This window comes from Falco cherrug, chromosome 1, assembly GCF_023634085.1.
Source record: "Falco cherrug isolate bFalChe1 chromosome 1, bFalChe1.pri, whole genome shotgun sequence".
NCBI lineage: Eukaryota > Metazoa > Chordata > Aves > Falconiformes > Falconidae > Falco > Falco cherrug.
This window is the reverse complement of record NC_073697.1, coordinates 97084445-97107606: the sequence shown is the minus strand read 5'-3', so window position 1 is coordinate 97107606 and position 23162 is coordinate 97084445. Positions and strand designations below refer to the sequence as shown.

Genomic DNA, 23162 nt, shown 5'->3' with positions numbered 1-23162 from the left:
TCTTCATGCGTAGCTTTAAATTTAATTTTGGGCAGTGCTCTTTGTTTGCTTAACATGAGTGTATTAATGGAGAAACTAGGTAATTAAAAAATACTGTGTGTTTGCATTGGTAGTAATGTAAATGTATCTGCTTTTCATTATAAACATAATTATCTTCTGAATTTACTAAGGATAGCTATTTTCTTTTTTTGTGAGCTATGTTTGGTGTATGATGAGTTTCCTTGACTTGCAGTCCCTTAGTACTGGAACTTTAAACCTCTGTCTTTATTTGGGTATTAATGTATCTGTGTAGCCTTGAAATGTGACCTGTAAAGCAATTAACATTTTCTTCTCCAGTGGGTCAGTGCTAGAGAGAGGTTTCAGCAAGCAGCCGATCTTATTGATGCAGAACAACGAATGAAAAAGTCTATGTGGGGTCAGTTTTGGTCAGCTCATCAGAGGTTTTTCAAGTACCTTTGCATAGCGTCTAAAGTGAAGAGGGTGGTGCAGCTAGCTCGGGAAGAAATCAAGAACGGGAAAGTAAGTTGATAAAGACCTACTTTTAAATATCGTTATTAAATGTAAGGCTATTAATGTTTTTATTTTTTTATAACAAATATTTTCAGACATAGTAGCAGCATGCTTTTGTACTTTATGGTATTGAAGCTGTTTAATGAGCAGAAATTCAGGCAAAAGTAAACTTCCACGTCATCTTAGTCTTGTATTCATTTGTCCTTAGTGTGTTGTTATTGGCCTGCAGTCAACAGGAGAAGCAAGAACATTAGAAGCCTTGGAGGAAGGTGGTGGTGAACTGAATGACTTTGTTTCTACAGCAAAGTAAGATTGAAGTTTGTTAAAACTGTCTTTTACAAAACTAGCCTTAATCCAGCTTAGTGTGTGTAGTAATTTGTCCTTTCACGTGTAAAACATGCATCAGTGCACAGACGCTGGGTATCCTTTAGTACAGGCAGCTTAAGAACATCCGTACATAAAACCTGATGGTATTATTGCTCAAGTGAACCATGGGTTAGTTCCTAGCTCTGCCAGCCTTCTGAAATGATGTTCTCAGGTGTGAACAGCTGGTACTGTTCTACTCAAACTGGGAGGAGGGGAGGACTTGCAAAGTGTATGCTGCATTTAAACCAAAGCCAGTTTAAGCTGTGACTTCCCTCTTTCACCAGCTGAGCCAGACCTGATGATCTCAGTCCTGAGACCACCTTGTTGAGGAACTTTATCTGTCACTTAAACTCTGAGCAGTAAGATCGCAGTAGCAATACCACTTGATGCCAAAACCAGATTTAAGTTACAAGTTACAGTGCTGTAAAGTAAATGTCTCCTACTTTTAAAAGAAGGTGACAAATACAGTACATCCATGGTATGGCATATATGGTAAATAATATCGGTGATAATTACAGAGTGCTTGTGTAATAGTGTTCACAGGGAATAATTTTTCAGAGAATTCAAGCAAGCTGTTAAAATGTTATAGGTTTCTACTTTAAATAAATGCAAATTTGACTGAAGAACCCTTTTTTCTTAAACAGAGGAGTATTCCAGTCTCTTATTGAAAAGCACTTTCCAGCTCCTGACAGGAAGAAGCTGTTTAGCTTGTTGGGAATTGACTTGACTGCTCAAAGTAATAACAATTCGCCCAGAGACAGCCCTTGCAAGGAGAACAAAATAAAGAAACGGAAAGGTAATGCTGAAGTTCTTAGACTGATGCCATAGTGAAAATGGGGCAGTTCTAGAGCTGCCCAAGAGTGAACTCTGGAAAAAATACAGGAGTGTAAATATCAGTACAGGCATTCATGAAAGAGCATGTATTGCAAGCCTCTAAGACTTTTGTTAGAAATTTCCGTTAGCGGACTAAAACTGCTACTGAAGCAATATAACCTGTAAATTCTGGTTACTGCTTCACTCAGACTTGAGTTGATCTGGTATGGGACTGTATCCCAAAATGCCTTGCACGTGTCAGACCACTTCCTGATGCAGTCACGCTGATAACCACTTTTTCTTGAGGCTCAGTAAAGACAAGACTAATACCACCCCACTTCCCAAACTGGTTGTATTCTTACTGAAAGGTAGGTGATCATAAAACAAACAAAAACCACCAATCAAAAACCAAACTTGGGAGAGATGTCTTGGCACTTAGATTCTTTAAAACACTGCTATTTTTAGTAGTTGAGTATTTTTCTAGTTTGTATGCAGTGGTGGTAAAACAAACCTCAAAAGTAGAGTACAATGTCTAAACTAACTTTTTTTTTTCTTCTGGGGTGATGGGGGTAATGGAATCAGGTGAAGAAATAAGCAGAGAAGCCAAAAAAGCTCGCAAAACAGGCGGCCTTGCAGGTAGCAGCTCTGATGAGAGTGAAAGTGAGTCTGATGCTTCAGACAATGAAGAAAGTGACAATGAGAGCTCCAGATTTTTGAGTTCTGGAGATGATGATGACTTCAACCCATTCAGAGATGAATCCAGTGAAGATGATGAAGATGGTAAGACAGTTTGTTTCATTGAGCCAGTAGCTGTACGTGCAGATAGTAAGTATAAAGTCTTTCCTAACTACTTCAATGAGTCAAAAATAAGTGTGTTCGATAAGCATGTAGTTTAATTCTAATGAGACTGGAATTAGTACTGGAGTGTTGGTTTGCATCTTTAAGTAGATTTTACACACTGGAGGTCAGACTTTCGTAAGTCACCTTTTGTAACAAGAATGTAGTTTTTTCAAAGGAAAGGATGGCTTTTTGGTAAATGCTTCCATCTTTTTGAAAATAACTTTATTTAACTTTAGATCCCTGGTTAATTAGAAAAGAGCATAAAAAAAATAAAGACAAGAAAAAGAAGAAAAGCATAGACCCAGATTCTATTCAAAGTGCCTTACTAGCTTCTGGTCTTGGATCAAAACGACCTAGCTGTTTTACTTCCACTGTTGGTACCACCACTTCTAGTACCAACATGTCAGGTAAGAATACATTTCTTTGATGGATTCACTTACTTAGCAGTTAGGCAGTGAAATTCTAAATCTTAAAGAGTCTCTTAAATTTCAGCAAACAGTAACACAAACAGCAGCTTTGTAACAAGTCAGGATGCTGTTGAAAGGGCCCAACAAATGAAAAAGGAACTGCTTGATAAACTGGAAAAGCTGGCTGAAGATCTTCCACCTAATACACTGGATGAGCTTATAGATGAACTCGGTGGTCCGGAAAATGTTGCAGAGGTAGGGCTGGTGTTCACATTTTTTTTAAAAAAAAATGTATTTTTTTTCTACTGCAGCCATACATTATCTGGCTGCAGTAAATCAGTGTTGTCATTCTTCAGGGTTGCATGTGACTTATGTATCTATTAAAGAGAACGTGTTTATCAGTTTTAGACAGTAATCTCACTGGGATAAGAGTATATGTTGCTTTGCTGAATGCCTTGTGAGTTAAAGGGAAACTCGAAGATTGTATTAGAACACAGAGTGCTTTGAATGGGTAAATAGGTTATTTCTGAGACTGGTAGTTTCTTGTTGGGTAAATCATGCTAGTTTGTTTTGCTTTATCGTGGTGTGTCTCTTTAGCTGTAGTCAGTTTGAAGCGGGTGTATATAAAACAGAAAGCAGCTTTAGTTCATCTTCCTAGGCAATGAAGATTAAGAACCTGTATAATAAAACTGCATTAGTGAAAAGCCTGATGAATTATTACCTCTTTATCTCAATAACTTTAGAAACATGTCTTTACTCTTATCAAGCAGAAAGATCATTATGATTTAAAAGACCCTGTTGAAATCAGTGGCAATCTCAGCTGTCAGTTTTGATTATTTTCTTAGTACTCCTGGTAAATCCCTTACGGACAGGAGCATAGTACTGTGTCATATCTACATAGATAGGCTTTGTTATGCTTTTGATTCCATGAGATACCTCTAAATAACTGTGCCACACCACATAGCAGGTAATGGCACCAACCAAAAAACAATCCAGGTTCTCTAATGTGGTTTTAGACTTGAAGTAAATGACTGATTCTATTTTAAGGTTGGTGTATGAATAAACAGTACCGTTGCTTGCAGGTTTTGGTCATGTAATAATTTTGGCATTGCTATAACGAGCTTGCATGCCCTTTTGTTTTTGCAGATGACTGGCCGCAAAGGGCGAGTTGTAAGCAATGACGATGGCAGCATATCTTACGAGTCGAGGTCCGAGCTTGATGTGCCCGTTGAAATTCTGAACATCACAGAGAAGCAGAGGTTCATGGATGGAGATAAGGTAATCCTTAAAGAGATACTATGGCATCTGGCAGTATTTTATAAATTGTAACACTTTAAGTTATCGAAGCTGTGGCTCTACCATTATACTACAGGGACTCCTCAGGTACTGTAAGTACTAGTTAGCATATTCTATTCACTATTGTTACGTTTTTCAAACCAGTGCATTCAGTAGTCCTGTCCAATATGTGGCTGCATTGTGCTTTAAAGGTCAGGCTGTAGTTTGGGTGGCCATGGAGGCTTGTGCTTAAGAGGTATATACACATGCCAAATGGAAAGCTGGCACCTTCCAGCTGCTCTGGTGAAGCAGTGTATGTTTAAAAGGCAGAGAAACGCCCCCCATCTCTGTGATTCCTTTATCTGGATTACTGTGTACCTCTGCTTCCTAGAGGAAATAAGGAAATTGAGAAATGGGGACTGGCTTGGTCTGAAAAAACATTGAGGGGGCTGCAGGGAAAAGGTGGTGGTGGCCTACCTTGACAGGGATCGAGAAGTAATGCTGGGAAGGGTGATCGCTTTTGGCTATTGCACTCTGAAATCAAGTACTGGCTGGAATAGTGGTAGAACTGAAGCTGATAAAAAGAGGAAGGGAAAAACCCCACAACTTTCCTGTGGCTCATTTGGGACATGCTACCACAAGAGGGCAAATCAAGTAATGGTAGCTGTTGGGTGGAACTTCTATGGTCTGTTATTACACTTGAGAATAAATACTCACGTTCCTGTAGGTGACTGCACAGTCCAAACATTTACATTCTTCCAAGGCAAACGCATTCATGTACCAGAACGGCCATATCCTCTTCCTTATACAGTATTAGCAGCAACTTTTTTCTTCTCTGCGGTGCTTGCTATCAGAGCAGGGCTCCCTCTGTCCCTCCCCTTCCTGAAACGCAGGCCAGCATCAGAGAAACCCACCCTTCGGAATGGCAAGACTGCAATGTACTGCCTGTCTTCTGACAGCAACACCTTTCTGTGGAAATGAAGTAAAGCGAAAACCACTCCTGTCACTCAAAAATTCATGAGCATTTCTAACTCTGATAGAGAACCATACTTTTTCTCCCCTCCCCTCCTCCTTGCAATAGGAAAACTAAGTAACAGTGAAACCATTTCAGATCCACGTTAGTAGTACTTGTAAAAATACATTTTATTTTCGAAACTGAAAACTGAAGCTTGATCTTGGATGTATTGCTAACAACTCCTTTCTTAATCAAAGAACATTGCCATCATCTCGGAGGCTGCCAGCTCTGGGATATCATTGCAAGCAGACCGTAGAGCTAAGAACCAGAGACGGAGAGTTCACATGACTCTGGAGTTGCCGTGGAGCGCGGATAGAGCAATACAGCAGTTCGGTAAATAACTATTTTTTGTATCCTTCCCCTAGCAAACTAGTAATACTAACTGAATCTGCTTCTAATTCATGGCAAATAACATTGATCCTTCCAGTCGTCTTTACCCATGAATAGAATCAGCTTGATCTATAGTCATAATTTTGCTAGGTTTCTTTCAAAACTTACAAGCTCACACTGCAGCTTAGGGTGTTTTTTTCATGTATCATCTTTATGAAAGTTGCCACAACTCTAGAGCATTTGTGTACTACCTTCCAGTGGTTGTAGTACAGCAGAAACTTAATTTTCAGCAGGATTTAATTTCTAGCCTTTTTCTTTACTAGTCGAATTCATATTTTATTAGAAATGTTCAAGGAAGTGGAATTTGACATATGTGCTTCTATTTAATTATCCAGGAAGAACTCATAGATCCAACCAAGTGACTGCCCCAGAGTATGTGTTCCTAATTTCTGAATTGGCCGGAGAGCAAAGATTTGCATCTATAGTTGCAAAAAGACTGGAGAGCTTGGTAAGATTGTTTCGAGAAGTCTGATCCTTTATTTGAGAAAATACAACTTAGTTTTCTTTTCTTAAAATTTGATTTAATTACAAAGGTGTGTCTTAACAGGGAGCCCTCACCCATGGTGACAGACGGGCTACAGAAACTCGAGACCTCAGCAGATTCAATTTTGACAACAAGGTGATGGTTCTATTTCTGTTTGAAAACTCATGCTCTGACACTTATGCCACAAATGACTTGTTGAGGAAGGATTTCTTCCATCTTCTGTGAAGTGTTTTACTTCTGCCTTACTTACTGATAAGGAGGCCTCTTTCTGAGACAGCCAGGAAACATTCTTAATTCTGGTGGCAAAGCTGCATGGAACACGAATACATGTGTAAATTACATTTCTGCATTTGCTAACAATCCAGGTCTTGAGTGACAACTGAAAGATAAATTTGGCAATTCTAATTAGGAGTTAAGACTGGGCTGTTTATATAGTGTAGTTTATAATTGAACAGCTAATAAACAGTTCCCTTCACTACTGCAGAGAAAAACATTTTATTGTGAATTACAAATATTTGTTAGACCACGTGTGCTTGAGGCTGAGGCACAAACACTGGATCGCATTATCAGAGCAACTTTATTTTTCTTATGCAGTATGGCAGAAATGCTTTAGAGATTGTTATGAAATCCATTGTGAACTTAGACTCCCCAATGGTCTCGCCACCTCCCGATTTTCCTGGAGACTTCTTCAAAGGTAAGTGTGATTTGCTGGATGGAATAGCTACCTTTGGGTCGTTTTCCAGTATGCAGAAAATAAAAATAATTTTAGAGCTAGAAAACACTGTTACTATTTCAGCTGATCAGCTGGCCCAGACAGGCTCTCACTGGATGTTAGTCCTCTGCATGTTGCTTGAATGTTGAAGTTCACGTGTGAAACAAGATATGTGAACTCTCTCAGTATAAGGCACGTTCTGTATCTGCTTGGCCAAAGCATTACATACAGTTCTATGTCTTAATTTTCCTGTTACCTCTTGCAATATCTTGGTTTTCCTGTGAGCTTATATATAGTGCCACTAGTAGTTTTCCCTGCTTGTGCTTCCTGGAAGGACAGAAGGCAAAGTTCCACCTTGATTATTGAGGTACTAGGTAGCAGTTTGTATTTGAGGGGTGTCAGAAGTTTTGGAATTGGATCCTGAACAGTGATTGCTAAACAAGCTGTTACTTCATTGGTTTATTTTTAGCTGGCAAAGCAGCCATGATTTAACTTTCTTTTTCCTAGATGTTCGTCAGGGATTGATTGGCGTAGGCTTGATAAATGTAGAAGACAGATCTGGAATACTAACGCTTGATAAAGGTATTTGTGTGTTTAATGTGTCTTTAGAATGTCACTAGAGATATCATATGTCACGATGGTGGCTTTCTAGCAATAGAACTGAAGTTGTAACTATCTAAAAAGTTACTTTATGAATTCCAGAATGTTTTCCTCATTTCTGAAAGAGTGGATTTAAGTAGTCTTCTTGAGACTGAACACTGATTGAGAGCTTGTCATCAGTCTTTGTTGACCTAATATGTGTATTTCTTAATCTTTTTTTTTTTAAGATTATAACAACATAGGGAAATTTCTGAATAGAATTCTTGGCATGGAAGTACATCAGCAGAATGCTTTATTCCAGTACTTTTCTGACACGTTAAATGCAGTTATTCAAAATGCTAAAAAGAATGGAAGATACGATATGGGCATCTTGGGTGAGTAAATCAGCTTCTCTGTACTCTTGTATTTCAGTAGGAACAGAGAAACAGAATAACTTTGTCCTTTCCTTTCCAGATTTGGGCTCTGGGGATGAGAAAGTAAGGAAGGCAGACGTTAAGAAGTTTCTAACTCCTGGATATTCTACCTCTGGACACGTAGAACTATACACAGTAAGTTGATTCTGTATCTTTTTGTATGAACAAATAAAACTTGCTTGCCAGTAGGTTTCTAAAACATGGCAATTGGCTAAACATGTGCTGAGTGAGGGGAGGTTCCAGGCCTTTTACTGGACAGTGCTTGATTCCATGGGTCTTTAGTTCCTGTGTCTGTAACCGTTTTAAAGCCTGTTCCCGTTCACATACCCCTGCCTGGCTGTCTTCTAGATCAGTGTGGAGAGAGGAATGTCTTGGGACGAAGCAACTAAGATCTGGGCGGAACAGACAGGTCCAGATGATGGATTTTATTTATCACTACAGGTAAGGTTCTTCTGTCTCTTGCATTATGTCCAGACCAGCTTTATGTGAGCTAACCAAACACACTGTCTCCTGAAAAATTTACTGTTTAAATTAATTACTGCTTAGTTCTTGCAGAATGTTTTCAGTCTTGCATTAAAATTCATGTTAAGCTTGTTTCCACCACTTAAATATGAAGCACTCCTTTTTAGCTGCTCGGGATATTTTCAGATAGGAATGTGAGCCCGAATTAATAGCTCTTATTTACACTTGCATCAAGAAACGAGATGTTTTGCTGTAAGGAAAGTTGTGAGGTTCATGTGGATTAGTGGTGCTGTCTTCTAAAGGTGTCCTTATTGTTACTGGTTGTCTTGATACGCAATCACGTGTGCTGTTACTCCGTAAAGAACACAGTATGGAATCACTTCAGGTAGGTACTGTTGGCATGTTTAAACTTAAGAAGTTTTTGTTGTTGGATTTTTTTCCAGATAAGAAATAACAAGAAAACCGCTATTCTAGTAAAAGAAGTGAATCCTAAAAAGAAGCTTTTTTTAGTATACAGACCAAATACTGGGAAACAACTCAAACTAGAAACATGTGCAGACCTGAAAAAGAAATATAAGAAGGTAACCATTAAAACTATGCTACTTTTAAACTTAGAAAAATTTGAAGATAAATACTTAATTTTTCTGATATTTATGTATAATTTTGGCAAGTCAAAAACTAGGCTTATCTTTCCAGAGCAGAGCCTGTATTTGGGTCTTTAAGTAGGTCTACATGGTTTCTGCATTCCTATAGCCAAAGCTTTCTGAATATAAATAATCTGTGGTGTGGTAATATAAAATTAATTTTTTCAGGATCCAGCAAGGAAAGTTGTGCTTCTATGTGAGGTGTACAGCCATGCTCTTAAATAAGCAGCTGTGTACAGTATATTCTAAGCAAAGATGCTGAAGCTTCAGCTGTTTGCTGATGACATTTTAAGTACTGTAATGGCTTGTTTAGAGGCTGGAAAGATCTTACCACTTTTTTTAAACAGTTTTGAGGTGTTGAATTTATGAGAACTTGAGAGTCTGAGATCAGGTTGATTATTGGAAAAACTCTCAGATCCTGCTATGCTCAAGCATTTTTGCTCATCCTTTGAGATGACATTTCCATTGAATAGCCTGAAATTGTAATAATGTGGGGTAATGTACCTCTCATCACCATCCTAACGTTGGTGCTCCCCCTTTTCGCCTAGTACTGATGACTAAATTGCTTTTGTTCTCTGTAAGCCTTGATGTGTGTTCCTTCATTATTATTCCCACTTTGAATGACTCTTCCAGGTACCTTCTGAAGATGCTCTGCCACACTGGTTAGAGCAGTACAATTCTTCTGCGGATACTTGCACCCATGCTTACTGGTTAGTAGTTGTGTGCACGTAGATGTTTTAACTTAAACTGTTCACCTGGACTGTTTTATCAGTACTTCTCTTCTTTTACTCATGTGAGAGCTTGTACTTTTGGTTAAGAAAAAATGTCCTGTCAAATGACCCAACCTTTGAGTGGAAACATGAAGCTTTGTGGTTGCCCTTAATGTCCTAATATTTTAGAGTAATGCTAATGCATAAGTTGTACTCTGGTGGAAGTATAATGACCCAGGAGTAGTTTGTGCTTGTCTTGATCTGATCTATTATTGTGGTAGGACAGTTGAAATGTTATTGGGGGGGGAAAAATATATTTATACTTCATGTAGAGATGAGGTGAATGTTGAAGAGCTGTTCTTGTGTCTGAGCTCAGCAGCTGATGTCTTAACTGCTGAGGAACAGCATAACTGGTAGAAGTTTCAGATTAATATTGGAGCTTCTGAAATACAATGAGCAGACACCAGTGTCATGTAACATCATCCACTTCAGGCGATCTAAATGAGCAGTATCTTTGACTTAAAGCTCTGTACAGTTTGAAGATGAGTCTTAAATAGGCCAGTGCTTCTCCAAGCTTTACCACTAGTGGCATGCTGTAGATAAAGTATCCTTCTCTTACTGTGTACTCACAGCCCTTGCTCAGCTCTGGGTACATGTGAAATAACTTCACATCTCATTTCAAATTGAATTGGGTAGTTTGTGTTTGCAGAACTCTTTGAAAAGCTCTTTTTTTTTTTTTTCCTCTCTACTCTAGGAGAGGCAATTGTAAGAAGGCAGGCTTGGGGTTAGTTTGTGAAGTGGGACTCCGCTGTCGAACTTACTACGTCTTGTGTGGTTCAGTATTGAGCGTCTGGACAAAAGTAGAAGGCGTTCTAGCCTCTGTGAGTGGTACAAATGTGAAAATGCAAATAGTTCGTCTAAGAACAGAAGATGGGCAGAGGATCGTAGGTAAGTGCCTTGTCTGCTCCTTTGTTTCCATCTTGGAGTAGAAGGTAGTTGTAACTTAAGAGTCGCTCTGTGTTAAGAGTCACATAGGAGGCTTTATAAAAAGATGCTTGCAAGAGAAAAGTCTCGTCAGTGTGTATGTTTGGGAGGGTCAGCCGTAAAACTGTTGAAAATCTGTATCTGTAGTACAGACACCAGGTTTAGCCAGGGTAAAGGAGGAAGACGGGCTTTGGAACACTGACTCTACCAGTTCTTTTGGTTTGCTAGTAAGAAAAATGTCTTATTTGGCCTGTTCCAGCCAAGCTACCTTTTGAAACCATAAGGGCTCTCCTTTTTTTTCCCCACTTCTGGCAAAGAATAGTAAGCCCTTGAAATGGTTCCTTTCATGGGTTTTGAGCTACTGAAAGTCACATGTAATCAATAGTTTAGAATGACTTCAAGGTGGTCATGTCATTTTGTGCCACACAACCTCTTGGTGAATCCCTGGCAGCAGGTACCTCAGAGACTGAAATCCACATCTGTTTTTTAAATGTGGACATCCTGTAGATGAGTGGTACCGTAGCAGCTCCTACTCTACTATAGTTTTCTAAGATGTTGAAACCAGGGTTTTCACATTTAAACTTTTCATGGTGGTGCATCTTCTGTGAGGCTAGAAAAGCAAGAATAGCTGACTTCTAGATTTAGGTGGCAGCAGGTAATGTAGGCATAAAATTTGGTTTTGGGGCAGAATGGCAACTTCTTTCTACTGCTTCATGACCTGCAGGATCTAGTGACTTCTGAAGATAAAGCTCTTACTGAGCAGCAGAACTTGTAGCTGCACTTGACTAGACTTGATGTTGGAAACGGTCACCGTTGACTGCTGCATAAATTAAATGGTGGTATCGTCAGCCTGAGGTGTTAATGAACCCATTGCCTGCGCACTTATGAGACAATTGATCTGTTGCTGTTTTCAGGTTTGATCATTCCTGCAAATTGTGTGTCGCCCCTTGTAAACCTCCTGTCGACGTCAGACCAGTCTCAACAGCTTGCAGTACAGCAGCAGCAGATATGGCAGCAGCATCACCCGCAAAGCATCACCAATTTCAACAATGCATAAGAGGACAAACTACAGGTGTTGACTTTGGTGTTTGAGGAAAAAGGCTGTAAAAGCATATCACTTGCATAAAAATCAGGGACAGATTCCAAAGAAATATAACTTTTTCAGTTCAGTTGTGTGCTCTCAAATCCTTTGGGAATAAAGAGATCTTAAAAAGGTTGGTAGAACTGAAAGCCAGCAGTTGTTTATGGTGGTGCATCTGTCTTTCCTTATGCTCTCTGTAGTGCTTCCTGTTTGCTTTTACTTTTGGCCTTTTAAGCTACAAACCACAATTTGTTTGAAAATGCTTGAAAATCCCCAAGCAGGCTTTATTTTTATCTTGTCATACAGTGCTCAGGGTTTAACGCAGTGCATCAATGCCATTGCTGTGGGAGATATCCTTGAATGCATGTATTGAGTATATATATAGAAAATATATATTGGGTTTTTCTCTTCGATTTATGAGTTTATAAAAGCATGAAACCTAGAGGTTGCACATCATGCATTCAGGTTCCTTCCCAGTTTCTGTTTGACAGTGCATGTCTTTGGAAACGGGCATGGACAGGATAAACACACCAGACAGGAATTCAGAGAGAAACACAATCTTAGTTGTACAGCATTGGTTATTGCATTTTTATAGTGTTTATACCCAGGTGTTGCATTTTTTCTGGTTCTCTCCTGGGGGTTATATATTTGAGTCTACAACATGTTCTTTTTGTGATAAACATCTTAAATTAAAATTAGTTCATTTTTAATGTATTAATGGTATTCCTAATGTGTACTGCAAAGATGGCTGGATGCCTATTTTCCTTAAATTGAAGCATTTCCTTAATCCGAGGTGGTTATGGAAACTTAAGTGCAAATTCACTTCCATCTCGCATACAATCTTATATTTTTTACTTCATTAACGTAATTTAATTTGTCACTTGTAAGATGAAACCTTACTTGAGCTGTAAATTAGAGAATGGGAAACACTTGAGGGTTCCACTGTATGTGCTGTTTCTGTTACCCAGTAACTTGAATACTGTTTAATATGTTGTAAGACATTGTAGAGTTTATCTGGAGCTGTTTAAAAGAAATTGTAATGTACAAATGTGAATAGTCACTTATCTATAATATGGGTAAGTTTTGTTTTGCCTATAATAGTAGATGTTTATAAGAAAGTGAAGGACAATGTTTGTCATTTCTTGCTTGCACAGGTTGCACTATTGAAAAATTGAGATTGTATAAACCTGTCCAAAAAACCTACAAGATCATGATCTTGTAGATGTCAAATAAAAGTTATTGTACTAACAAGAAGTGGAGTCTTGTTTAGGCAATCACCATATTTAAAAAAAAAACCACTAACAAGTCTATACAATTGGAATTTGACAGGACTTGGCATGTTCCAGTCTGCTTTAACCAGGCTTCTGTCTTGCAGCCCAAATAATCTCAGTTGAACTCATTAATGAGGCAAGAAGTAAACTGTGTAAACCTGTAAGGGTCACCTGGCAGAGCAGCAATCCATGTAGCGTAGGGCACTTCTGTAACCAGACCGAAGTGTTGTAAAGAGCGTTTCCAGAAGTAACGGGGCCAGAAGGTCCACAGCTTCAGGCTGAAGGGAGTTTCTTTATGGGAATTACTTTGCTTGAGGTGCCCTTAACACTGCCTGCGCAGGCACCTGCGGGCGGTAACAGCACCTGCTTCCCTCTGCTCCCTGTCTGGCCGGGGCGAGGGGACGCGTCCCCTGCACGTGCTTGTGACTAACTGGAAACACGGATCTAGGCTAAACCAGCACACGCTCTACCACCATGGCACCCGCTACGTCTCTGCAAAGCGCTTGTGATGCAGGTGGTAGGTGTTGCAGAGCTTTGTAACCTGCTGGCAGTCAGGGGAGGCTGGCCTGAGTGCTTGGCGCACCTGTAGGGGCTTGGGAAAGCTGTAGACCACAGGCAGGGTGTGGGGGAGGATGTTCATGTGTTTTGTACCCACCATTGGATGTATTTGGCATCCATTCCGGGAAAAGTAATGGGATTGAGAGGCATGTTGACATACTACTGCAGCAGGTAGTGAACCAAACAACTAGTGCCAGCAAGCAGTGTGTGGACTTTGCTGCCTTTTTGTTTTAATTCTTACTGTTTGGTGTAGAAACTTCTACCATCTGAGATGGTAACAATATTTTAGATACTAATCCTCAGTAAGATGGTTCTGGAAGTGGTAAGTTCACAAGTAGTAATACTTTTTTTTTTTAAACAATTCATTATTTAAATAACACGCTTAAGTTCCTAAGTGCGCTTCTCAGCCTGTTGTGTGAATTTTGGTGGTTGGGGTGAGCAAATCCTGAATTGGGTATTTGCTGTATTGGTAACCAAACTGCTATTTTGGGGAGCTCACACCCTCTTAAATTTCCCATGGACTTTTGTCCCCTGAAGGGAAGAAACCTGATGGTACTCAAAAAGATCCGTAAGAACTGTTCCCGTTCCAGAAATCAGTTTCCCTCCTTGCTGTCCTTTGCCTGCTCTCTGCTACCTGCCACCATCGATGCCTTGGCTTTGTCATTCAGTTAATAACACATCTGCATCCACAGCTCTGCAGTGTTATAACACCTTAAAGGTTTAACATCAAAAAAAAATAAGCCTTCCAGCTACAGAAACAATTTCTGTTTTGAAAATTCCTGCTTGGCGGTTGGGGTGTGGTTTTTGGGTAGTAGTTTGTTCCTTGCATGAGCTGCTGATAAAGCTTGGGGAAGGAAAGGCGGATAAATAGCACAGGGGATGGGATAAGGAGCAGCCATACAGTGTCCTCTTGCAGCGCTGCCCCTAAGACAAACATCCTCAGGAAGGAAAAAGGAGAGAGCGATGGGCATGGTGTAAATTACCTGGCTCTGCAGGAGCGGTCTCTGTGTTTTTCCTGCTTGTGGGGCATTGACCTGCTTCGTACAAACTGCCATCTGAAATGGATGTAAACTATATGAAGGGTAGATGTCTGCTAACAGGCAAAGCTACCTGTAAAATGGCAGTAATTTCTGTATTGCCTGAGTTTTGGAAGCATGCTGTAGGAGGGGAAGATACATATTTAAGTTGACTTGGGAACTGAATGTATAAAGTTTGGGGTTTTTTTTAAACTGTCCCTTGACAGCAATTAAATTTTGACTCATTAACTAGTTTCGTACTTAAGATACGTCTGATGCAGTAAATGCAATTATAACCCACTAAAAGCTCCCTCTGTACAGCAAGTTTTCAGTTTTTTTCCCCGATCACTGGATGGTCCATTGGGAATGCCCCTCCTGTGGGGAACCAAGTCCTTACAGATACTAGTTGTCTAGTCAGTGTGTAGTATTTTCTTTGTAAATGAAGAAAGCTCTGCAACCTGTAAACATTTGTCAAGTGAATTATCAAGGGTTTTTTGTATTTTTCTTTCATGTTTGGAATAAGCTTCACTCAGATCCCATCGTGTTCTGTACATATATAGAAAGAGTATGTATGTATATAGAGATGTTAAAGCTACTGAATTATTGAATGTAAATAACTCTTTGTTTTCCTTTGTGGGTTTTTTTTTTCTTCATGACCTTCCCAAGATGTATTCCTATTTTCTCAACCTGCCAAACCGGCAGTTTGTGTGTACTTTGAAATATATATAGCATATATAAAACTTCCAAGGGATGCGTGCATACATTGTAGACGTTATGTGTTGTCATCATTTTTTTTCAAAGCTATCAATTGTCTGTCTGCCATGATCCTTTTGATGCTATGTGGTTTTATTCTGTATTTTTAGTGTATAATGCATTTTCTTGAGAGAATTGGGTTCCCAGTGTCTTTCGGTGGCTGGTACTATGCACTTCCTAGTGCCTGTATCAGAAACAAATATTTGAATTTTCACATCGTTTGTTTTCTTTAGTCTTTTCAGCGCGTTTCAGGTGGTGAGCTGTAACCCTAGATACATCTCAGTGTTCTTCCATGTACCAGTGTCTCCTGTTGTCCATTCCGTGAGCTCCTACAATACAGAGTTCTAGGATCCAGTGCATCAGCAACATGAGACCTGCCCACTGCCCTAACATATAGACATGTGTTACTACAGTCATCTTAAATGTCAACTGTCTTAAAAGCACTTAAAAGAGAGGAGGAAAGATACATCTGTATTTCCTGGGAAAGTTTGACTTTCATATAATGTCTAAATGTTCAACATGGAGGTAATGGGACTTTCTTACCGTTGGAAAAAATGGTGCATATTTTTAATTGCCAGATAAAAATACACATATTTATATCAAAGTTAGGGATTAATGAGAAATCCCTTGAATTGTCTGTCTCTTATTTAGCACTTAAGCTTCCACCAGCTGTCACCCAGGTTTTGTCTGCCCTTTTTTGGAAGGACCATGTCCGTACAGTCATTCCCTGAATTCACGGTTTGCAAAGCCCGTTGACTGGACAGTCACAGCACTGAGTGTCCAGCTGCGAACAGCAACGCTTCTGGTAGTTTCTGTGGTCGATCCGAGCTTTAACAACAAATGTGGAGAAATAACAGCGGCAGTTTGCCATGTACTGGCAGCTGTGGTGTGTGGTGCTGTGGCACAGGCTCCCATGGTGAAGGCTGACGGAGTTGGCAGAATTAATTAACGCAGCCGCAAACCTGCCCAAGGGCCAAGTGGGGCATGGGAAACCTCGAGGGCTGACGCTTCAGCCGGGAGCAGCATTGGCCTGGTTTGCTGCTGTGGTTGTATTTGGAGTTTGAAAAGCAATGACTCTCTTTTTAAGGAGAAAAACGTGGAGGGAAGGAAAGACTGGAAATACCGGTGTTTCTCAGTCACAATTACCACAGCGGAGAGCAGATTGCCTCTCAAAGCTTGGGCTGAAGGGAGCGATAAGTAAAAAAAACAAGCAAGAGCTTAATTCATTTGATGTACTTTGCTTTTTCTTAGTTGCTCCAAAATAACTTCTGAGCGAAGGAAATGGGAGGCAATAGTAAGATTCAAGAATAGGAACCAGGCAGGTTCTAAACTCGTGTAGGGAATTTCTTGCCTGCTGCGCTGTGAGCCGATACCGCGGGGTTTATCGAGCTGCATGCCGTGCGTGCGAAGGATGCTGGCGTTTCTTCCCAGAAGAAAGGTGTCTGGGCAGAGGGCACAGGCTGAAATAACGGAGCTGGAGCATTTAAGCAGGCAGCCAAACCAATCCAGGAATCCATTCGGCTTTAAGTGATGCCTTTTGTTTATGGAAGTCCTGCAGCGCTTCCATACCTGCATCAAGGCGTATTGGATTCTGCAAGAGCTAAGCCTGGTCGATGCTTCTGAACCTCCTCGTGCTGTGGGCATGACTGCAATGAGACGGGTCGCCTACAGAAGAGCAGTTTTCCTATTCCTTATTTGCGCCGGGAAGGATAAAGAGAGATTTCTGCTGCAGTTTCTGATGACATACATATTGATGTATCCACTCACTGATCTGAGGAGGATAACCAATGCCAGTTTCATTGCCAGTGCATAATGGCGTTTTTACTTGCCAAGATTTGATTTATTTCTCAGTCCTTGACATCAAGTCCCATGCCCTGTTGCGTTTTATGTGAGGTGGGTGTTCACTGCCTCGGCATCTTCCAGGGAGCCCGCGGAGGGGCTGTACCGCGCCCCTGCGATACCTTACTCTAGGAGGCTACCTCAGCACGAAGGACACGCTGATTTTTTTTTAAGCAGGACTTTGCTATTAGTACTTCTTCAGTCTACGCCTTTAATAGTCCAACATGACAGAATTCTAAAGCCGTCTAATGTTGAAGATGAATTCTAGGTGGTCTTTTTATTGCCTGCCCTAACTGGAAACCTTTGCCAAGCTTTGAGACCTCGCTGCGCCGTGTGTCCCTGCCTTCGCCACACGAGGGGCCAGAGTGGCAGAGCTTGGAGCACCCCACAATGAAATACTACAGCAATGGTTAGAAAGATTTATACTCCCCAAACCGACAAACTGGAATATGATGAACTGTCAATTCTCTATTGAGTTCTTTTTTTTTTTTTAATTGAAAAAAAATGTTAAATAAATTAAACCAATGACTACTTTGGGGTTCCCCCCTCCCCCCCCCTTTTAATTTTCTGTTGTGGAACTTAGCCACGTAGGTTGTTTGTACTGGAACGCCTTTCAGCGGTACTGCTGCATACACTGAACGTACCCGTGGCTCTGTTTTAGGATCCTTCAGACTGGTGGAAGTCCTGTTTTAATAATCCGAACATCTTTGCTTTCAATCCACTTAAAAACCTGGCATCTCACCTGGTTAATTTCACTGGTTAATTAAACTGGCTTTATTGGTTGTGAAGAGCAAATTCAGGACATTCTCTTAATGCTAATTGTAGCGATCTTATAAAAGAAGAGTTTTTAAAAACTCTTATCAAGGTTGGAAAGTATCAACTTCTTCATATTTTATTCATGCCATGCAAATACCTTTCCTTTATCCAAAGAGTTCTTTTGGGATAAACAGGCTGATCTTATTTTTGTAAATCATTTTGTGTTGACTTTTATTCTCATTTTCCCCGAATCTGGAAAAGTGATGAGGCCAAGTTCTCAGCAATAAATGAAGATGGCCAAACCTCAGACTTTAATTATTCATTTTCATAAAGCAGTAGCCTTTGTTCTGTAAGTAAGGGAGAAACGTCTTAAGAGTGGTTTTGGTTGGCTTTTTTCCAGTGTGTAAATAGTACACCTTAAAAATGCCAGAGAGGCAGCTTGTGAGCTGACGGCTTCTGCCTCTGGAACTCCAAGTCAGGTTTATATGTTCCTTCCTTCCACCTTTATAAGGTGGAAGAATTGACTGTGCCTGTTAAATACACAATGAATTGCTGGTAATGAAACAGAGATCTGTATCAGCTTCGCCAGAGTGACTAAGTTAAATCATAAACGAAGGTGCAAGCGATTTAATTACTCCTGGGTAAGATCTCCCCTGAAGTCACTTGGAGTGAACAAAACTGTGGATGTGAGCAATGAAGCAGCAAAGACCTGAGCCCGCAGCTGGTCTCCACAAACCATCCCTGGCGTTGCCCTCTCTGTGCAGAATGGGGCTTCAGGAGTGGGTGCTTGGGACCGGGACTTCCCTGGCCACAGCTCCCGCCTGCTTTTGTGCGGGAATTCTCCCATCCCCGGCTCAGGCCTCAGAGCTGCCGGCTGGCAGCTGAGCCACATGCGCCCCGCTGGCCCTTTGCTGCTTCCCAGCGCGGACTCAAGCAAACCACCGTTCCCTCCCTTTCCCAGCAAGAGAAAAGCCTGTGCCAGGCCCGCGCGCTCCTGGGGAGGGAAGGCTGCCATGGCCTGGCCTGCCCTCTTGGAAAGCCATTTTGGGCCAGTGGATCACGCTGGGGGGCTTGATCTTTGGCTCGCGCTGTGGCTGCGTCGTGCTCGGTCTTTGGCTCACACCGTGGCTGTGCCATGCTCGGTCGCTGGCGAGTCTCAGCCCCAGACTACACTATTTACATTACAGCCAACTCTGTGCCGCGATGAGGCTGCCAGGGCTGTAAATCCTTCACATCCGGGCCTGTCCCTCCCTCTCCGTGCGTGCACACCGAGCCCCTGCCGCGGCCGGCGCAGTGGCTGCCAGGCTGCAATGGCTGCCGGGCCGGCCGGCAGCTCCATGGGGAAGACCCACAGTGTGTCTGCTCCACAGACACTCGGGGGGAACCACGACCTCCCCTCTTTGCTTTTGTAGGGAGTGAAGAAGGGGTTCATGGTCAGGAGGGCAGCAGGCGGCTGCTGTCACCCTTCAGGTAGATGTTTAAGCGGAGTTTGAATATTTGGCTGCCTAAAGATACTTCATATTTCCAAGCCCTAATGCTGTGGGCATCATCCTGTCCCACTGCCTCTGCTGGGAGAGTGCAATCCAGGCATCGGCACTGCCGGACCCGCAGCCACGCATGCCCTGAGCTGGGCACGGAGGCTCTTAGGGCAGTGATCCTCATGGGCAGACATGTCTTAGGAGAGGCATCTCCAGTGCTCTCACCTCTGCGTCAAGTGGCATCCTGGGGCAGGAGCTCGGCAGATGTGTTAGACCCATCCTGGCAAACACCGTGTCTGAGGCCCTGGCCCGGGCGAGGGAAGGAGGCGCCGTGCCTGGCAGCATCAGCCGCAGACCCCTGAGGAGCTGCCCGTGCCAGGCACCGTGCTCTGCGGGATCCTGCTGCTGCATGGCTGTAATTTACCCCCCGGTTTTCTTCCCCCTGCTCTGTGCTCTTCCACACCCCCACCCCCCACCCCGCTACCCAGTTGTTGTGAAGCTCCACATTCCTTTCCTCGCAGTCATTTCCATTTTCCAGCCCTGGGCTTTGCTTACACTCTCTCCTCCACTTCCTTTGCTCAAATGACCAGTAACAAAACTATTAGGGATGCTCCTAATAGTCTGGCTTTACAGCTGGTGTTGCAATGAGGCACGGAGCTGTCTGTGTCTCCATTCTTTGTTTCAGGAATGTGTCACTGGCCTGGTGGCACTTGGTTTGCCCTTGGAAGGCTTTCTGCGTTCCTCCAAAACGTGATGCGATTCTACAGCCATCACGGGTGTCACACACCGGCACGACTTGCTCAGGGCATTTGGGTGTTTGGCACCAGGGAAGCGCTTGGGGCGAGCCAGCATGCAGCAATGCTGTGGGTTCCCCGGCTCCTGGACGCAGAGCAGGTTCAGGAGCTTTCCCAGACAGGGCTGGGAGGAAAGCAGGTCTCCTAGGATCCTGCACACCAGCCAAAGGGTGGGGTGCTCCCTGCCCCGGGCCGGCCTGGCTGCCTGCCTTGGCACAGCCTTCAAGGGCGGCGGAGTGGGAGGGAAGTGGGAGTCCAGCCTGCGGGGCAAGATGGGAGCGTCCTTCCAGGCAAACCGAAGGGATGGGGCAGGGTGGAGCGCTCGTTGGTCTGGAAAGACGATGGGGGGAAGCCCTGTAAAGTGGGGATAACGCGATAATTCATCCCTGCAAACTACAGCAAGGAAGGAGGAACCCCCCAGCCCAAGCCCCCAGCTGGGCAGCCCGCCTGGCTTCCCCCCATCCTCGGCAGGGCAGGGAAGAGCTGAGGGGGCTCAGGAGCTTTACTTGCCTGTTCTTCACAAGCAAAACGAAGCTGTTTCCTTTCTGCTCTTATTTTCTTTTGCTGGTTTTCATCGGAATCTGGGCTGGTTTTGATATTGGTGCCTGGTGCTTGTTTGCCTGGCAAACTGCAAATAGGAAAACTCTCATTAGAGAGATTCCAGGCCTGTGCTTTTGTGGCTGAGGGCTTGGAAACTTCTCATTCCCGCGCTGTGGTCCTCCAGGGAGACCTCCAGCTGGAGCAGGAGAGAGCAGGCTTGCTACTCCCACTATCTCCAAGGTAAACCCAGAGCAGCATTAAGGCCTCTTTATCTTAAGCATGTCCAAGCTCTTCTGAGAGCTTTACAGGTGCTGTTTGCTTTTTCTCCTTCTGGTATGTGCCACCTTGAAGGCAGAACATCCCCCTCAAAGATGGAACGGGCCTGGAACCGGCTCCTCAGCCCACAGGGCAGCACCCGCGCGGCGATGCTGAGCAGCTGTCTGCCTGGCAGGGCTGCTCCACTTGGCAGCCAGACAAAGGACTCAGGAGTAGGAGGAAAACAAGGCTGGGAGGGAAAGTCGCTCCAGATAATACGGCATCTGGCCTGGGAGGAACCATATGAAAGTGGGGAGAAGGGCTAGGCTGGGAAAAAGTTTGTCTGGGAGAATTTCAGGGGAGAGAGGCTGACCAGAATAGGCATCCCGCCTCTGATGCCGAGTTGCTGCGAGGCTGCCCGCTGACGTGGGCCAGCGCTGGGCGAGGATGTCCTGGGGTCTGGCTCACAGCAGCTCCTGGCCTTGGCTGCACCACAGCCCCCCTCGCAGAGGGGCTCAGAGGGCTGTTTCCTGCGGGGGAAAGAGGATAGAGCCAGGGAATCTGCATTTCTGTTCAGGATCTTGTGCATTTGGGTGAGGATGGGGCAGAAAGCGGCAAACGGCAGCCAAAAAGCAGGTCGCCGTGGAGGGACACCAAGGGCTGTCAGCTTTCCTTCAGGAACAGAAAGAGCAGGAGGGAAACCTCGTACAATCCGCACCGAGCGAGGGAACAGAGACGGGAATGTCAGGAGTTGTAGCAATGTGTTAAGACAGCAGCAACAATGGTGCCAAAAAGGATAAAGTGCACCATTTTCCCTTCATGCCAGTGTCCCAGACAGCCCCAGGAGCATGCGAGGTGGCCCTGGAGCAGAGCCTGGGGAAGGAGGCATTCTGCACCAGGAGTTGCTGGCTCCTTATGATTACAGTGAGAAAGGTACTCAGCTCTGTAAAGTGTCTTTTAAAATGCTACTTGTTAGAGCTGACACTCGCTTTTACCACTTGTGCTCTTCAAGGAGGTTAAGCCTGCCTCCACTCACGACTTAAAAAGCTTAATTTTCAGCCTAGGCCCATCAGAGACTTTTCACTTTGTTTTGGATGATAGTCTTTGTTTGGAGACTTGCAGATTAAATTAGTGCTCAGAAACTTGTAGCTGCATTTATGATTATTTTATGTACGATGCTGGATTCCCAGAAATGTAGGGAGAAGTATTTGAATATAAACTCCCTCCAGAAAAAGGAACAGACTTCCCATCTCTTTCTCCTTGCTGCTACACGGGTCTCCGTGGTGGGTAAAGGACAGTTAGAACAACCCCAAGTCACTCAACCCATTAAGCCTGAGAACAATTAATTACATTGAAATTAATGCACAAATGTAATGTTTTACACATGCCAAAGACATGACAGGAAAAACCAGGGTCTGGCTGTGCCATCTTTAATTCTTGTCCATGTTGATTTAATCCAGGATGATAAGAAAACAAGCCCAGTTTACGCTCTCTGTTTGCAGTTTCTGAGAGCGTTACAGCCTAGGTCTGCAGACACTGATGGTATTTACTTTTATTTCCACACACAGGAGGGGCAAACAAATTTGTCTTAAAGCATGGCCCAAGGTCCCTAGTGCTACTGTAGACAGCCATCCTGAGAGCCAGCTGCTGCCAGCGCCTTCCAACATCACGCTTTGCACGTGTGTTCCTTTACACCCTCACCAGAGGGGTTCAGCATCCAACCTCGCAGAGCTTTGGGAAGAGAAAACCTCCCAGAGATCAGTCAGAACTTTGGCTAAGCAGGGGCTGGAAGGCTCACTCTGTGGAAACACTGGCTGCTGAGTATTCCCAGTGGTTTGGGAGGAGCAGAGGTGAGAAAGTCAAAGCAGGAGAGGGAACAGAGAAAATTACAAAAAAAAAAAAAAAAAAAAAAAAAAAAAAAAGGGACACACACAGGGTGAACGCTGCAGATCTTACACAACTGACAAGAGGTAGCTGTACCTGGAAAATAAATCATCTGCGCTTGCAGATGACTGAAGAGACAGACACCTCTTACCGTCCATCCTCCCTTGCTGAGAAACATAAGCACACACATTTATTTTCAAGTTACCTCATAGCGTGGAGAAGGCTTGAAAATGTCACACGCGTGATAAAATGGCTCTGCTGTATTTCCTGCTCTATGACTAGGCCACTCGGTGATTAAGAGCTGCTTTGGCT

General features: G+C 43.0%; 1 protein-coding gene across 2 annotated transcripts in view; it reads left to right on the top strand.

The window, feature by feature from the left end:
* The window catches only part of SBNO1 (strawberry notch homolog 1), a 35223-nt gene extending 20043 nt beyond the window's left edge, over positions 1–15180 (top strand). For both annotated transcript variants that reach the window (XM_055710554.1, XM_055710560.1), the window contains exons 14-32: positions 337–519; positions 719–816; positions 1521–1672; positions 2272–2469; positions 2766–2936; positions 3022–3191; positions 4083–4214; positions 5424–5559; positions 5952–6064; positions 6164–6235; positions 6695–6794; positions 7320–7394; positions 7640–7786; positions 7866–7960; positions 8174–8266; positions 8731–8868; positions 9565–9641; positions 10396–10589; positions 11540–15180. In XM_055710554.1, coding sequence (XP_055566529.1) covers positions 337–519; positions 719–816; positions 1521–1672; positions 2272–2469; positions 2766–2936; positions 3022–3191; positions 4083–4214; positions 5424–5559; positions 5952–6064; positions 6164–6235; positions 6695–6794; positions 7320–7394; positions 7640–7786; positions 7866–7960; positions 8174–8266; positions 8731–8868; positions 9565–9641; positions 10396–10589; positions 11540–11682 — 2487 coding nt within the window. In that variant the 3' untranslated portion in view covers positions 11683–15180. The remainder of the gene's footprint in view (positions 1–336; positions 520–718; positions 817–1520; positions 1673–2271; positions 2470–2765; positions 2937–3021; positions 3192–4082; positions 4215–5423; positions 5560–5951; positions 6065–6163; positions 6236–6694; positions 6795–7319; positions 7395–7639; positions 7787–7865; positions 7961–8173; positions 8267–8730; positions 8869–9564; positions 9642–10395; positions 10590–11539) is intronic.
* The last annotated feature ends 7982 nt before the right edge of the window (positions 15181–23162 follow it).